The following is a 16,691-nucleotide window of genomic DNA, read 5'->3' as shown; positions in this document are numbered from 1 at the left end:
TTCTTTTCTCTCTCCCTCCTTTCTGCTCTCATCCCCTCTCTCTCTCTCTCCTCTCTCTCTCTCTCACCCTACTTCACTCCCCTCTCCTCTTTTCTCTCTCCGCACTCTCTTTGCTCTCTCCCCCCCCTCTCTCTCTCCTCTCTCTCTCTCTCTTGTAGATGCTCTCTCCTCTCTCTAACCCACCCCCGTCTTTGTCTCTCTCTCTTTCGTTCTCTTCTCTGCTGCTCTCTCTGCTTCTCTCTCTCTCTCTCGCTTGCACACACACACCGGCACACGCTGTGCCTCGCTCTATCACAGTCTCTGACTATGCTTCAGAAGAGTGCTGTGCTGTGCTTCCTCGTCGGTGAGACCGTAGTGACCAGTGACTGTTATTTTCGATGTGTGTATGGAGTCCAGGCTGTCCTGGGATTTCAGCCAACCAGCATTCAGGGAGTCGATGCTCAAGCCACTGCTCCAGTTTTAATTAGCATTAATTTCACAGTGACAGCAGCCAGAGTCAACGTCTTCTCAGTCATCCACACTGTCTCCGCAGGAGGGACTTTACTGCCATCATCCACATCCAGACGCATGGAATTGTCCGGTTGAACATCGTCAGGACGCAAATAGATTTGGAGAAAAAAGCAGGAGAGGGAAGGGAATGCAGCAGTAGTGAGGGAAGGGAATGCAGCAGTAGTCTTCACTGCGTGAGACTGGGCAGTAGGAGGAGGGTGAGAGGGGCAAGGATGCTGCTTCTGGACCACTCACTGCTGTCCCTCATCTAGTGGGTTATAGTGGGGTTGTTACCAAAACAGAAGTGACCATTCAAAGAGGTTTGGTGCGTCTGTGTGAGCGTGTGAGGAGTCGCTGGAATATTTATTTATTTATCTTCAGGATTTTTCTCTTTTACCTCGCCGCTGCAGATATCTTCCCTCCCTCCCTCCCTTCCTCCCTCACTCTCCTCCGGCTAAAGGGAAACGATAGCGCTGGATTCTGCATGTCCCTCCATCAGCTTGGATCTTTTTTCCTCCTTAATGAAATCATCCTGTTTCCCGTGGGGAGGTGTCTTATCTGCTTCTCTGCAGTGTAGGGGCTTTCATCTTAGGGGGTAGTAGTCTCTCCACTGTCCTCCAGCCCTACCTGTGGGAGGGAGAGAAGAGCCTCCTCCCAGTGATACTGGCACCTGAAGCCCCCTCTGCTTTGTTATACTTCAATATCATAATTGAAATGTATGGTTCTAAATTACTCGTGGATTTAGCATTGTGTCAACTAAATACTTTTGATATCCATTTTGGTGCCTGGATGCTGACTTTTTAAAGACTTTATCTCAGGATGATTGCACACCACTCTAAGGTATTTAGTCCTCAGTCCAACAAACATCTCTAGATATCTCAACATGTTTTGAACAAACAAAAATAGGATTCTCACTGGGATTTCATGATAAGAGACAATAACTGGATTTTGTCTTTGTTTCACATCCTGGAAAACCTGCGTGGTCAGAAGTTGTTTTCCCCCAGCCATAACTAAGGAGAGATCTGGTCCTATCCTCCAACTTAACATTACCCGGTCCCCAGGATTATGGAGGTGACAGGCTTGCCGGCCCGCTGAGATGTCCTGTCTTCGTGGGGTGGGACTGGGGGAGGCCCTGGGGGGCTCCTGTGCCCATCTGGAGGTGATGGTGGTGGGGAGCAGACTCCCAGCAGGGGGCCCTGGGCTGGGCCAGGGTTCAGGCTGGACAGGCCTAGGCCTGGGGTGTTGGTGGAGGCTGGTCTTGTTATTTTCCCTGCTGGCTGCACTCCCCACCCAGGCAGGGACGGCCCGCGTGTCTTCCAGTCTAAGCACCACGCACCATGTCCACCATTTCCACAATAAGCATGGCACAGTGCCCATCGCCATTAACAGGATGCCTTTCCTCACCCGAGGAGGCCATGGTAAGGGCTCTTACACTCTTTACACTGGTGTCTCTTGAGTCTGGTCCATGTACACACAGTTAGTGGAGGAGTTGGTTTGGCTTAAGTTGTAGTAGAGGTTGTTGGCCAATAACACAGGCTGACTTGTCTTTACTTTGGTGCTGTAACCGAAGGCCCTCTTGGTACTTATTCTACTCAGTTATATGTGTTGGTTTAGTAGTATGTGTTGGTTTAGTGGTATGGGTTGGTTTAGCGGTATGGGTTGGTTTAGTAGTATCTGTTGGTTTAGTGGTATGTGTTGGTTTAGTGGTATGTGTTGGTTTAGTGGTATGTGTTGGTTTAGTGGTATGGGTTGGTTTAGCGGTATGGGTTGGTTTTGTAGTATGTGTTGGTTTAGTGGTATGTGTTGGTTTCGTGGTATGGGTTGGTTTGGCGGTATGAGTTGGTTTAGTGGTATGGGTTGGTTTAGTGGTATGGCTTGGTTTAGCAGTATGGCTTGGTTTAGCGGTATGGGTTGGTTTAGTGGTATGGTTTAGTGGTATGGGTTGGTTTAGTGGTATGGTTTAGTGGTATGGGTTGGTTTAGTGATATGATTCAGTGGTATGGGTTGGTTTAGTGGTATGGTTTAGTGGTATGGGTTGGTTTAGTAGTATGGGTTGGTTTGGGTAGGCAGTTGCTGGCAAGGCTGTGGTGTTTGTGAGGACAGTGAAACTGACAGGACCAGGGCTGTGGTGTTTGTGAGGACAGTGAAACTGACAGGACCAGGGCTGTGGTGTTTGTGAGGACAGTGAAACTGACAGGACCAGGGCTGTGGTGTTTGTGAGGACGGTGGGTGATGTGACGTTGTGTGATGGAACCCTCATTAACTGTGCCTGTGTGTGGACCAGACGTAGCCTCTCTGCATCGCTGAACTCTTTCATGTGCTCATCACTCTTGGTTGCCCTTTTCCCATGGTGCTGACTGCCTACCGCATCCAGAGAATAGCCCAATAGCCCATGCTGTTTAGTCAGTCAGTAGTTTTTGATGCTATAAAACCCTCTGTGTATTCTGTATGGACTAGGAGTACATACCAATGTAAAGGGTGGAATTATCACCCCCATTAGTCCATGGTCCTTCAGAGATCTGTGCTTACACATATAACACTGTGGATTCACTGCACCTTTATGGGGATTGTGTCCCTCACAATGTATTTTGAATGGGATATGCACAGAACAAAGCCATTGCACAGAATCTTCTCAAAATGTTCTTATTACCATAGTGTTCATTCAGTAAGCCATGGGATAAGCCTTGCAAAATATCCTAAACTAGTCAAATTACAAAATCCATTCTTTCTTCTGATGTGATTATTCTGCTGGATATATTGTCATGTTGATTCATGCTAAGACAGAAAACAAGCTGCGATCCATGCGCTGACTTGCTTAGTTAAGATTAGTCGAGATGAATTCACTATTGATCCTCTCTCAGCGGGGGAGGTTAAGTATTGACTTGTCCTCCATCCAAATTCCAAATGTGTCTCTGTACTATAATCGAACCAACAAAACAGCTGTCTCTGAGAACACTGCTCACTGTTATATATCTTTATCCAGCTTCCACCTTCTGACATCTATACCCCATGTGGCTCAGTTGGTAGAGCGTGGTGCTTGCAATGTCTGAGTTGTGGGTTCAATTCCCACCAGTATGGAAAAGTATGCACTCACTACTATAGGTGGCTCTGGATAAGAGTGTCTGGTAAAATGTAAGACTCCCATTCATCTCCTATTAGAAACCATCTAATGCATGTTCAAGTGCCCTTATCTTGCAATAGCAGGTTGGAGAGTTGAGAGCTGAACATATGATGAATTACAGCCATATCTGTCACAATCCCACTATACAGCAGCTTGCCTTTTACAGAGCGATACTACGACACCGGTTCAATAAAATAGAGCCTACTAATAAAAAAAAGGTTGAATCAAAGCAAAGCAATAGCTGATAACCTCTGCATAGGTCTGAATACTATATGATTAGGGACTTCCCGGAGCTCTCTGTGTCCTTCTACATGTGGCTTCAACTCTCACTGCTCCTCGCTGTTTTATTCCAAATTCAAGTGCTCTATACTGTATTTAGCTCGTGGGCATCACTGTGTGTGGTTAGGGCGAGGAACGGAAGGGAAGAGAGGGGAATGGAGTGGGGTACAATTTTACCTGGGATTCATCCTCTCAGATCAAGAAACAATACTCACTCTCTAATTGTCTTTTTCTTTCTTTCTCTCACTCACTAACACACACCTACCTAACTAATGATGTGAGTCTGGCTGGGTGGGCAGCAGTAGGGTTAGTGTGTTTTTGTCAAACAACAAGAACACTAACACTATGAACCATGTGACAGGAAATGCCACTTTACTTGTGGAACCGTAGTGGATATTGACAGGTGCGAAATGCATTCCCCTGAAGCCCTCTAACAAAAGGTACTGTAAATAGGCAGTAGCATCTTAATTTGCGCCAGATTGCTACAGCAGGAAAATAATCCTGCAGCAACAGAACATGTGAATTATTATGTGAATTATAATTAATTGACTTTTTTGTGGTTGATACATTTTCCTATGTGCAACTCAAGTCTTATATTTCAAAGTGGAAATGACAAACTTTAGAAGCTTTTTAAAAAGTCAAATACACAACAGGTTAGTATTTCCAGTGTGCAGGATAATTCTCAGCAACAAAAGCGTGATCAAATTAAGATCCTGCATCTGTAGATACTGTCAATACAAAACATGCAGACTTTTGAGGCTTTTCCAGGATGTGAAAGCATTGACCCTCCAGCGTTGTTGTCAAGCATCAAGGCAATCTGGATGCAGGTCACGTCCTCTCTCTGCTCCACACCTCTGTCTGGCCATCTGTCCTTAAGTAACATTGTTGATGTGTCCTTGTTACCTTTTTTCCAGCATGGCTTTAGTGCCTCGTGCCTGTTACTCAGAAGTATCTTCTCCAGACTTGTGTGAGTCCGGTGCTCCCCCCCATTACTATGTAGAGAGGTGCCTCTCAACCCCCTAATACTCAATGCTCAATGCACAGATGAAAGCCTGCTGTTTGACGAGCGCATTAGCCCATGCCTGTCCCTGTTTGTTCAGCCAGGCCCGCGCTCATGCATGTTGATGATTGCTTTCCATGCCTGTCCAATCACGGTTAGCAAGTCAGAGGAGTAGCTACCACACAGAGGAGGCTGGAGGGATGAGCTATAGGAGGACAGGCTCATTGTAATGGCTGGAATGGAATCGTACCAAATACATCAAACACATGGAAACAACTTTTTTTTGACTCAGTTGCATTGATTCGATTCCAACCATTACAATGAGCCTGTCCTCCTATAGCGTCCCCCACCAGCCTCCTCTGCTACCACAACTCTTTGATGTAACAGCAATTAGTTGGGTGCTCAGGGACTACATTAACCAAATAGCCCAGGTAGACTGTCACATTCACAGCTCCCCTCTCCCTTTACTAGTCGTTGATGATGGGTTATCTAGGTCTACTGATGTGAGTGTTGAGTGGACAGAACCATTGCAGCTACAGTACCACCTTTACTTGATTTGGCCAATGGGTGGTTTCTGTTTACACACTTCTCTTGGGCCCTGGGGGCATTCCACTGAAATTCTTTAATTTTATAAGTTGTTCTTACCCATTTAAAATGTTAGAGCACTTTCTGTTGAAATGCAACACTGGAACACTCCCCCTCAGTGATTACGTTGCCTGGTAGTACTCCTTTTCTCTCTCACTAAGGGAGCCTAGGGCAGTGAACGGCAAGAACCAAAAATACAGATCTGCTATCTTAATTTGACCCTTTTTCTCACAGCAGGAAAATAATCCTGCAGCAACATGAAATGTGAATTATTATGTGGAATTATTATTATGTCCATTATAATTAATGGACATTTTTGTAGGGGTTTTCCTTTGTGCAACTCAAGTCTTGCATTTTCAAAGTGGAAATGACAAACATTAGAAGATTTTTTAAAACTCATGTACACAACAAGTTAGTATTTCCAGTTTTCTGTTCGGGCAAATCAAGTCTGACTTTTTAAAGGCGAAATTACAAACTTTAGAAGTCTTTTTAAACCTTGAATACACTACAATGTGCATATCCCTGCTGCACTGTAAAATTCTCTGCGAAAACAGAGCGATCAAATTAAGATAGCAGATCTGTACCAAAGGTCTTCTCATTAGCAAATGATTGAATTTATACTTACTATAGACAGATCCCTTTAAAAAATATGGTTTTGCAATAATTAGACATTTTTATAGATTTCAATTTTGGAACAATTACAGCTGCTCCTGAGGTAGACTGATTACTGACGATCCAACTTACACTATTAATTATGGCTTAGGACAAACTAAATAGTATAATTGTTTTGGGATGCCCATTATCTGTACATACAGTACAGTACGTTCTATTCTAGCTCTATGAAAGATGCATATGTGCATCTAGGTTTCTAAATCATTTAAAGTAAGTGTGATAAGGCATGTTAACATTATTCTCTGTAAGTGCAGTAGATAGATTCATGAATACTTCTATCATCCCCATTATCCTTTCTTTACAGTAGGGCACTCAGTTCCAGTCCTTGACTCTGATTGGTTTCCTGGTCTCTTAATTGTCATCTGATATACTCTATGGGAGCTAGCTAAAATTATACTGCATCTAAAGTCAATCTGGCAACATTACAATGATGACACAAGCTTGTCCTACTAATTATTTGCCTCCTTTTGAAATGTCATCGTGTGTCCAAGCCACAGTAATGCACTTCAGATAAAATCTTCATCAGCACCTATTGAGACTGCTTTGAGTACAATGCACCTCCTCCCAGCTGCCCACTGCACTGAGGATAGGTAACACTATCATACACAAAAATTGAGAATTTCAATAAGCATTTTTCTACGGCTGGCCATGCTTTCCACCTGGCTACCCCTACCCTGTTCAACAGCACTGCACCCCCCACAGCAACTCGCCCAAGCCTTCCCCATTTCTCCTTCTCCCAAATCCAGTCAGCTGATGTTCTGAAAGAGCTGCAAAATCTGGACCCCTACAAATCAGACAATCTGGACCCTCTCTTTCTTAAATTATCTGCCAAAATTGTTGCAACCCCTATTACTAGCCTGTTCAACCTCTCTTCCGTGTCGTCTGAGATTCCCAAAGATTGGAAATCAGCTGCGGTCATCCTCCTCTTCAAAGGGGGGGGACACTCTTGACCCAAACTGCTACAGACCTATATCTATCCTACCCTGCCTTTCTAAGGTCTTCGAAAGCCAAGTCAACAAACAGATTACCGACCATTTTGAATCCCACCGCACCTTCTCCGCTATGCAATCTGGTTTCAGAGCTGGTCATGGGTGCACCTCAGCCACGCTCAAGGTCCTAAACGATATGTTAACCGCCATCGATAAGAAACAATACTGTGCAGTTGTGTTCATTGACCTGGCCAAGGCTTTTGACTCTGTCAATCACCACATCCTCATCGGCAGACTCGCCTTGGTTTCTCAAATGATTGCCTCACCTGGTTCACCAACTACTTCTCTGATAGAGTTCAGTGTGTCAAATCGGAGGGCCTGTTGTCCGGGCCTCTGGCAGTCTCTATGGGGGTGCCACAGGGTTAAATTCTTGGACCGACTCTCTTCTCTGTATACATCAATGATGTCGCTCTTGCTGCTGGTGATTCTCTGATCCACCTCTACGCAGACGCCATTCTGTATACTTCTGGCCCTTCCTTGGACACTGTGTTAACAGACCTCCAGACGAGCTTCAATGCCATACAGCTCTCCTTCTGTGGCCTCCAATTGCTCTTAAATACAAGTAAAACTAAATGCATGCTCTTCAACCGATCGCTGCCTGCATCTGCCCGCCCATCCAACATCACTACTCTGGACAGTTCTGACTTAGAATATGTGGACAACTACAAATACCTAGGTGTCTGGTTAGACTGTAAACTCTCCTTCCAAACTCACATCAAACATCTCCAATCCAAAGTAAAATCTAGAATTGGCTTACTATTGCAACAAAGCATCCTTCACTCATGCTGTCAAACATACGCTTGTAAAACTGACCATCCTACCGATCCTCGACTTCGGCGATGTCATTTACAAAATAGCCTCCAGTACCCTACTCATTAAATTGGATGCAGTCTATCACAGTGCCATCTGTTTTGTCACCCCATATACTACCCACCACTGCGACCTGTACACTCTCATTGGCTGGCCCTCGCTTCATACACGTCGCCAAACCCACTGGCTCCAGGTCATCTACAAGACCCTGCTAGGTAAAGTCCCCCCTTATCTCAGCTCGCTGGTCACCATAGCATCACTCACCTGTAGCACGTGCTCCAGCAGGTATATCTCTTTGGTCACCTCCAAAACCGATTCTTCCTTTGGCCGCCTCTCCTTCCTGTTCTCTGCGGCCAATGACTGGAACGAACTACAAAAATCTCTGAAACTGAAAACACTTATCTCCCTCACTAGCTTTAAGCACCAGCTGTCAGAGCAGCTCACAGATTACTGCACCTGTACATAGCCCATCTATAATTTATCCCAAACAGCTACCTCTCCCCCTACTGTATTTATTTATTTTGCTCCTTTGCACCCCATTATTTCTATCTCTACTTTGCACATTCTTCCACTGCAAATCTACCATTCCAGTGTTTTACTTGCTATATTGTATTTACTTCGCCACCATGGCCATTTTTTTTTGCCTTTACCTCCCTTATCTCACCTCATTTGCTCACATTGTATATAGACTTATTTTTCTACTGTATTATTGACTGTGTGTTTGTTTTACTCCATGTGTAACTCTGTGTAGTTATATGTGTCGAACTGCTTTGCTTTATCTTGGCCAGGTCGCAATTAAATAAAGGAGAAATAAATTAAAAATAAAAATGCTCAGCTGGGCATCAGTCCTAAAACGAACATTCAAAACATTATTGTGATGAAACGTGCAATCCATGAATAACGTGCGTTATAGAGAAATAATGCATGCTCTAGAATGCCTTTCAAGCCAATCAGAAATGAGTATTCAACAATGCCATTGTATAATGTGCCATAGACAACACTTCAAATAAAGTGTCAGTGTTTTAGTGTCATTCTATAACTATGATGCAGAGTGTTCCTTCATTGTGTCCTCATGACAACTTATAAGGACTACCATGGCATTGTTGAATATTTGTTCCTGATTGGCTTGAAGGGGCACCCTGGAGCACGGTACAATTCAATGGCTATCATTCATTCTTACATGTTCTATGTTTTAGTTGCTTTTGAAAGAAAAAGTCTAATTTAAAACATTATTGAATGTGGTTTTCATAATGGCAAGCTTGTAACGGGATTCTTCCTGGGAAGGAGAGGCGGACCAAAATGCAGCGTGGTTATAATTCATGGTACTTTAATAATGAAACTATACATGAATAAACTACAAAACAAGAAACGTGAAAACCCGAAACAGTCCCGTGTGGTACAAACACTGACACAGGAGACAACCACCCACAAAACCCAACACCAAACAGGCTACCTAAATATGGCTCCCAATCAGAGACAATGACTAACACCTGCCTCTGATTGAGAACCATATCAGGTCCAAACACAGAAACAGACAAACAAGACATCCAACATAGAATGCCCACTCAGATCACACCCTGACCAAACAAAACATAGAAACATACAAAGCAAACTATGGTCAGGGCGTGACAAAGCTAGGACTGATGGTTTGGTTAGCTAAACTAGCAAGTCTGTTTGTTGGGTTACCGTGGCAACTAAAGTAACTAGCTAGTAAATCTCCTAGCTACTTCAGACAGTGGATGTTGAACACATTTCTACCGGCAAATGTGTTCAATTATAGCCATGGTATAAAAGGATAATCAACTCAAGGCTCTATGCATTCTCTGGAAAATAATGCAACTCTGTGGAAGGTCAGTTTGACTCCTTCCTCGTCGTTCATCAGTTCCATAGGACACATAGCTCCTCGTTGATTAATCCTTCATTCACATGAATTTGTTGACATCTCAGTATGTAGGTTTAATTAAATCACAGATAAACCATTTTCCTGTGCCTCCATTATGAGGACAGTTACAGTAGTGACTGAGTGAGATAGGTGGTACTATTCAAGTGATTTCAGCTGATGAATTGCACAACACTGCTTTCAAAAGTTTCATTTTTACAATCATATATATTTTTTGTCATGATGCCATATGGACCAAGACATATGCCAATATGTTCATGATAATAGATGTAAGACCTTCCACCCTTAGTGACACAGGCTATGATGATAACACTTTCTGATTGTAATTTCATTTCAGGGGACATCTGCTAGGAACTGGTCATTATTTTCAATGTTAGTGCTGGGTTGTAACTGTCTGTGGGGTGAGTGGTTGTTACCATGGTGCTGGGTTGTAACTGTCTGTGGGGTGAGTGGTTGTTACCATGGTGCTGGGTTGTAACTGTCTGTGGGGTGAGTGGTTGTTACCATGGTACTGGGTTGTAACTGTCTGTGGTGTGAGCGGTTGTTACCATGGTGCTGAGTTGTAACTGTCTGTGGTGTGAGCGGTTGTTACCATGGTGCTGAGTTGTAACTGTCTGTGGTGTGAGCGGTTGTTACCGTGGTGCTGTTTTGTAACTGTCTGTGGTGTGAGCGGTTGTTACCGTGGTGCTGTTTTGTAACTGTCTGTGGTGTGAGCGGTTGTTACCGTGGTGCTGTTTTGTAACTGTCTGTGGTGTGAGTTGTTGTTACCATGGTGCTGGGTTGTAACTGTGGTGTGAGCGGTTGTTACCGTGGTGCTGTTTTGTAACTGTCTGTGGTGTGAGCGGTTGTTACCATGGTGCTGTTTTGTAACTGTCTGTGGTGTGAGCGGTTGTTACCGTGGTGCTGTTTTGTAACTGTCTGTGGTGTGAGCGGTTGTTACCGTGGTGCTATTTTGTAACTGTCTGTGGTGAGAGCAGTTGTTACCGTGGTGCTGTTTTGTAACTGTCTGTGGTGTGAGCGGTTGTTACCGTGGTGCTGTTTTGTAACTGTCTGTGGTGTGAGCGGTTGTTACCGTGGTTCTGTTTTGTAACTGTCTGTGGTGTGAGCGGTTGTTACCGTGGTGCTGTTTTGTAACTGTCTGTAGTGTGAGCGGTTGTTACCGTGGTGCTGTTTTGTAACTGTCTGTGGTGTGAGCGGTTGTTACCGTGGTGCTGTTTTGTAACTGTCTGTGGTGTGAGCGGTTGTTACCGTGGTGCTGTTTTGTAACTGTCTGTGGTGTGAGCGGTTTTTACCGTGGTGCTGTTTTGTAACTGTCTGTGGTGTGAGTGGTTGTTACCATGGTGCTGGGTTGTTACGGTCTGTGGTGTGAGCGGTTGTTACCGTGGTGCTGTTTTGTAACTGTCTGTGATATGAGTGGCAGCAGTGTTGAGGGTTGTTACCTTCTCTCTGAAATGAAACGGCCTGGGGGTTGTTTTGAAGGACAAAACGGTAGGGAGGTATCATGCAGAGGCACCAGACAGAAGAAAACTGAGGGTGGTGTGGATGATAGATCTTCAAAGGACAGAGTTGAGGTTGATGTAGATTATAGATCTTCACAGGACAGAGTTGAGCGTGATGTAGATTATAGATCTTCACAGGACAGAGTTGAGCGTGATGTAGATTATAGATCTTCAAAGGACAGAGTTGAGGTTGATGTAGGTTATAGATCTTCACAGGACAGAGTTGAGGGTGATGTAGATTATAGATCTTCACAGGACAGAGTTGAGGTTGATGTAGATTATAGATCTTCACAGGACAGAGTTGAGGGTGATGTAGATTATAGATCTTCACAGGACAGAGTTGAGGGTGATGTAGATTATAGATCTTCACAGGACAGAGTTGAGGGTGATGTAGATTATAGATCTTCACAGGACAGAGTTGAGGGTGATGTAGATTATAGATCTTCACAGGACAGAGTTGAGGGTGATGTAGATTATAGATCTTCACAGGACAGAGTTGAGGTTGATGTAGATTATAGATCTTCACAGGACAGAGTTGAGGTTGATGTAGATTATAGATCTTCACAGGACAGAGTTGAGGGTGATGTAGATTATAGATCTTCACAGGACAGAGTTGAGGTTGATGTAGATTATAGATCTTCACAGGACAGAGTTGAGGTTGATGTAGATTATAGATCTTCACAGGACAGAGTTGAGGGTGATGTAGATTATAGATCTTCACAGGACAGAGTTGAGGTTGATGTAGATTATAGATCTTCACAGGACAGAGTTGAGGGTGATGTAGATTATAGATCTTCACAGGACAGAGTTGAGGGTGATGTAGATTATAGATCTTCACAGGACAGAGTTGAGGGTGATGTAGATTATAGATCTTCACAGGACAGCAGACGGGAGGAATACAACAGCAGGACTGCTGGGGTCTAAAAATGCCAAAAACCTGAAGAGAATCTTCATAGTAGGTCAATTATTAAAGAACACTAAGGCATAATCTGATTTAAGTGCCTTAAATACATATATTTCAGTAGCTGTTATTGTCTTAATATGGGTGGATGTGAATGTTGCTGTGTGTTAACTGCAGTCGTGTGAACACAAGGACCTTTCCTGGTCTTCCCTGATCCTCTGCATCAGTTCTGTTACCCACACTTTTTCTCCCCTGACTGAGTTAAGAATAGCTCAGCATTCAACAAGTATTCTTCTAGTGAAGGAAAATTTTTGTATGGACACACTCGCATAGTCAGTAACTCACCCACCTCACAGCTCTCCCCTTTCATCACACACACTCACTCACTCACTCACTCACTCACTCACTCACTCACACACACTCACTCACACAGAATCAAACATCAAAGATTTCTACTCTCCTCATAGTGGTAGGTGCAGTAGTTCTGGGGGGCTAAGAGGTCATTGAAATAATACATTTAAAAAGAAGCATGAAAGTATAAGAAGGAAGTAAATTCCCATAATGTAAATGATTCTTTTAGTTGAGATATCATCCTTTGCTTGGGATGGGAGAGATTGAAAATGAAAAACCTGTAGACCATGCAGTTCTTTGATCAAGGGCTTCCCTTCTACCTGCTCTAGTTCATTTCATGAAAGATGTCAGGGCATTGATTGATATCCTGTGTGAATACTAGTGACTGCTGCAGCGACCACGGTGGGGGGGGGGGGGGTGATTATTTCTGAAGTCCTTAGAAGCCATGTAAGACACCATTGATATCAATAGTATCACTATTTTAGTAAATAGTCTGATCGAGCAAATTATTGTGCAATTTTAATCAAACTATTACTGTTTCTATTAAAAGACATGCTCTAGAACTGTTTATTTCACAGATAAACGATCACACTGCCAGCACAACCAGTAGTTACATTATGGTGTCCATGTGTCAAGTGTGATTCATTTACACACACACAGTTGTGTTCTAAGGCTGTCTGCCTCTTCCACTCAACTGTTTAAGATGGGGTTTATGTATCATTTGCATAAAATTATTATAGAATAAATATAACTTTTCTTGATTAAATACATGTATTTCTCATTGCTCTTCACATACAGTGCCTTCAGAAAGTATTCATACCCCTTGACTTTTTCCCCCACCCAAATATACACACAATACCCCAAAATGACATAGTGAAACATGTTTTTAGACTTTTTAGCAAATATTTTGAAAAGTATATACATAAATATCTAATTTACATAAGTATTCACACCCTTGAGTCAATACCTTGTAGAATCGTCCTTGGCAGCGATTACAGCTGTGAGTCTTTCTGGGTAAGTCTCTAAGAACTTTCCACACCTGTTGAGTACAATATTTGTCCATTATTCTGTTAAAAATACTTCAAGCTCTGTCAAATTGGTTGTTGATCATTGCGCGACAATCATTTTCAGGTCTTTCCCATCAGGACTCGGCCACTCAAGAAAATTCACTGTCTTCTTAATTAAGCAACTCCAGTGTAGATTTTGCTTTGTGTTTTAGGTTATTGTCCTGCTGAAAGTGAATTAATCTCCCAATGTCTGGTGGAAGGTAGACTGAACCAGGTTTTATCTCTAGGATTTTTCCTGTGCTTAGCTCCATTCTGTTCTTTTTTCCTGAAACTCCCAAGTCCTTAACGATTACAAGCATACCCATCATATAATGTAGCCACCATTATGCTTGAAAATATGTAGAAAGGTACTCAGTAATGTGTTGTTTTGGATTTGCCCCTAACACACATTTACACTTAGTATTCAGGACAAAACGCTAATGACATTATGGGGTATTGTGAGTAGGCCAGTGAATAAACATCTAGATTTAATCCATTTAAATTCAGGCCGTATCATGACGAAATGTGGAACAAGAATACTTTCTGAAAGCAGTATACTTGCAGTTTGGAACATGTGCCTGTAGTCTATGACACGACCACCACTGTCCATACATTGCTTACTCCTATTGTCTCGAAAGATATACTTTTCTCCTCTTTGTGAAAGACCAGGATTCATCTGAGACAATAGAGTAAACAGATCAGGCAATGTCCGTGATTGCAAAGGGACACTAGAGACACTCCAATCAAACAAGGGCTTGGTAGGAAACGCGTCTGCCTCTCAGAATGCCTCCATTACAACAGACATGGAGTCATGATGGACTGATGCAGAGTGGTGTGTGCCCCAGTCAGACCATAGTCTTTAGTCTTTGGCTCTCCCCTACGTCCTTTTTTTGTGGGACAATAAAATGACATCATAAGTATGGTACATTTAAAGGGATACTTCGGGATTTTGGCAATGAGGCCATTCATCTACTTCCCTGGAGTCAAATGAACTCGTGGATAAAAATGTTATGTCTCTGTGTCCAGTATGAAAGAAGTTAGAGGTAGTTTTGTGGACCAATGCTAACGCAATGACTGGAAGTCTATTGGTATCTGCTAGCATTACATACAAATGGTATCCACAAGTTAATCTCACTCTGGGGAAGTAGATAAAGAGCATCATTACCAAAATCCTGAAGTGTCCATTTAAGTTTTGTTCAAATTCTCATCACGATACAGAACCGTGAGAGAGGATACAGTACATGCTGTCAAACTGCTGTGTGCAATTGAAAAACAAATAGTGATTCAAGATCTGATGATATGATATTGAATTAAATCCTGTTTTAATAAACTGCAGACAGTGTATTCTTGTAAAATGGGTTTTGTGTTTTGACTAGCTCTCCCAAAATGTTTAACCAACATTTAAAGTCCTTTCTGTATCTTGGAGAATGAGTCACAGCAACACGTTGATGAGCAGAACCAAACCATTTGTGGATATGATTCATCCATACAACACAGCTGTTGAAGATGGCTGTGTGAGACTGCAGAACCTACTTCCCCAAAGTCAGGAGATTGGATAGTTAGCCAGGGTTAATCACAAGCTCTTACACTGTTCTTGTTCCACATTGCTGTTCGCTTATGGGCCCTCTTTGCCGTGTTGATGATCTTGTTCCAACCTCAGAATGTGTGAGAGCTGTGACGATCACATTTTGTAATTATACACCTGGCAAAAAGAGCCTACATCAGCTGAACATTGGTTGTATTAATCACATGGTATAATCTGTGTTGTGGTCATATTGCCATGCTTTTATAGACAATTAAATCTCACTGCTGCTGAAAGCAAATAGAGTATTGGAGAACCGGTATTAGACTGAACAGGTCCCTTGTCCATACATAAATAATTAAACAAGGAGATCGATAAAGATGCAGATTTTTTTAAACATCTGATCACTTGAGATGAAAGAAAGGAATGAGGACATTATTTGCCATAAAATGGGCTTTTGTACAAATGCATATGAATGAATGATCTAAACAACAGAGAAGGACTTGAAAGGATTTGCCAGTGATCAGTGACACTGTTCTAGTCTGTTGAAGAGATTAATTTGCATGCCAGCTCAATTGCCTTCTAAAAAATAATGCTGTGTATACATCCATCTCTCGGAGTGTCTCTATCTCTTCAATAGCACCATACATCACAGTGCCAGAAAAAATGTTCAGCTCAGATCACCCTTCACATTTGTTTGACACACTCTTTCATTTCCTCGATACCCGGCATAAAGGGAAATATACCATTCGGCACCTTTGTAGTATTACCGCCTCTTACGTGTCATTCAAATACATGTTTTGATCTCTAGTGTAATTGCGAGATCCTGCTCACATATCTTTGACTAACTACTTTCAGTCTGTTACAAATGGAATATGGTGACTGAGATAGTCTCCACAAAGCTTTATCTGGGGGGCCTATACCCTACGGAGATGTAATGACATCATATGAAGTGAGAGTCAAATTCCTTTATGCCACTTGACACTACTTTTTTGGGTAGTTACTGTAAGCATGCTATTTTAGCTGAAGTGATTGAATGTTTGGGAGCCTAAAGTAAATTGTTAGGGAGTTTTCAGTGTCTTAAAAACTGGCTAATGCTTGTTGTTTAATCCTTTGTGGGCTGGGTTTATTAAAACTGCTGGGTGAGTCATGCCATAGCTCACACTCCAAGCTTTAGAGAGGCTAAAGAGAGAAGGGAGAAGAAGAAAGAGAGTAAAAGGAGAAAGGCTAAGCCATAACTACTTTTCCCTCCACCCCAGAGACGTGAGGTGAGGTCAGTGGCTGGGTAGGCACTGGCTATTATCAAAGCCAGATTTACTCCCAAATAAACCTTGATAAAGCCCAAGTTCTCCATACAACAGATAGCTCCAACAACCATAATGATATTGGTTATTAAATCAAATTGACAAAAAAAAAGAAGAAACAAATCTAAATACTAATGTAGCCAAGCTACACAAACGATAGCCTCCAATGGCAGAATATTTCATATCATCTGACAAAATGACACACTGCTCAACTCAGCTCAGC

The 16,691-nt window shown here is 42.7% G+C and overlaps 1 protein-coding gene across 2 annotated transcripts in view; it reads left to right on the top strand.

The window, feature by feature from the left end:
- LOC109873865 (neurexin-2) overlaps positions 1-16,691 on the top strand; it is a 274,209-nt gene that overhangs the window by 153,060 nt on the left and 104,458 nt on the right. Inside the window, exon 1 of one of the 2 annotated variants that reach the window (XM_031808788.1) lies at positions 274-1,907. The exons of the other annotated variant lie outside the window; for it this stretch is intronic. Within the exon in view, the coding sequence (XP_031664648.1) occupies positions 1,586-1,907 (322 nt within the window). The 5' untranslated portion in view covers positions 274-1,585. Of the gene's footprint in view, positions 1-273; positions 1,908-16,691 lie in introns of those variants that run through there. 2 annotated transcript variants of the gene reach the window in all.

This window comes from Oncorhynchus kisutch, linkage group LG29, assembly GCF_002021735.2.
Source record: "Oncorhynchus kisutch isolate 150728-3 linkage group LG29, Okis_V2, whole genome shotgun sequence".
In the NCBI taxonomy this organism is placed as follows: domain Eukaryota; kingdom Metazoa; phylum Chordata; class Actinopteri; order Salmoniformes; family Salmonidae; genus Oncorhynchus; species Oncorhynchus kisutch.
This window is presented reverse-complemented; position numbering and strand designations above follow the sequence as displayed.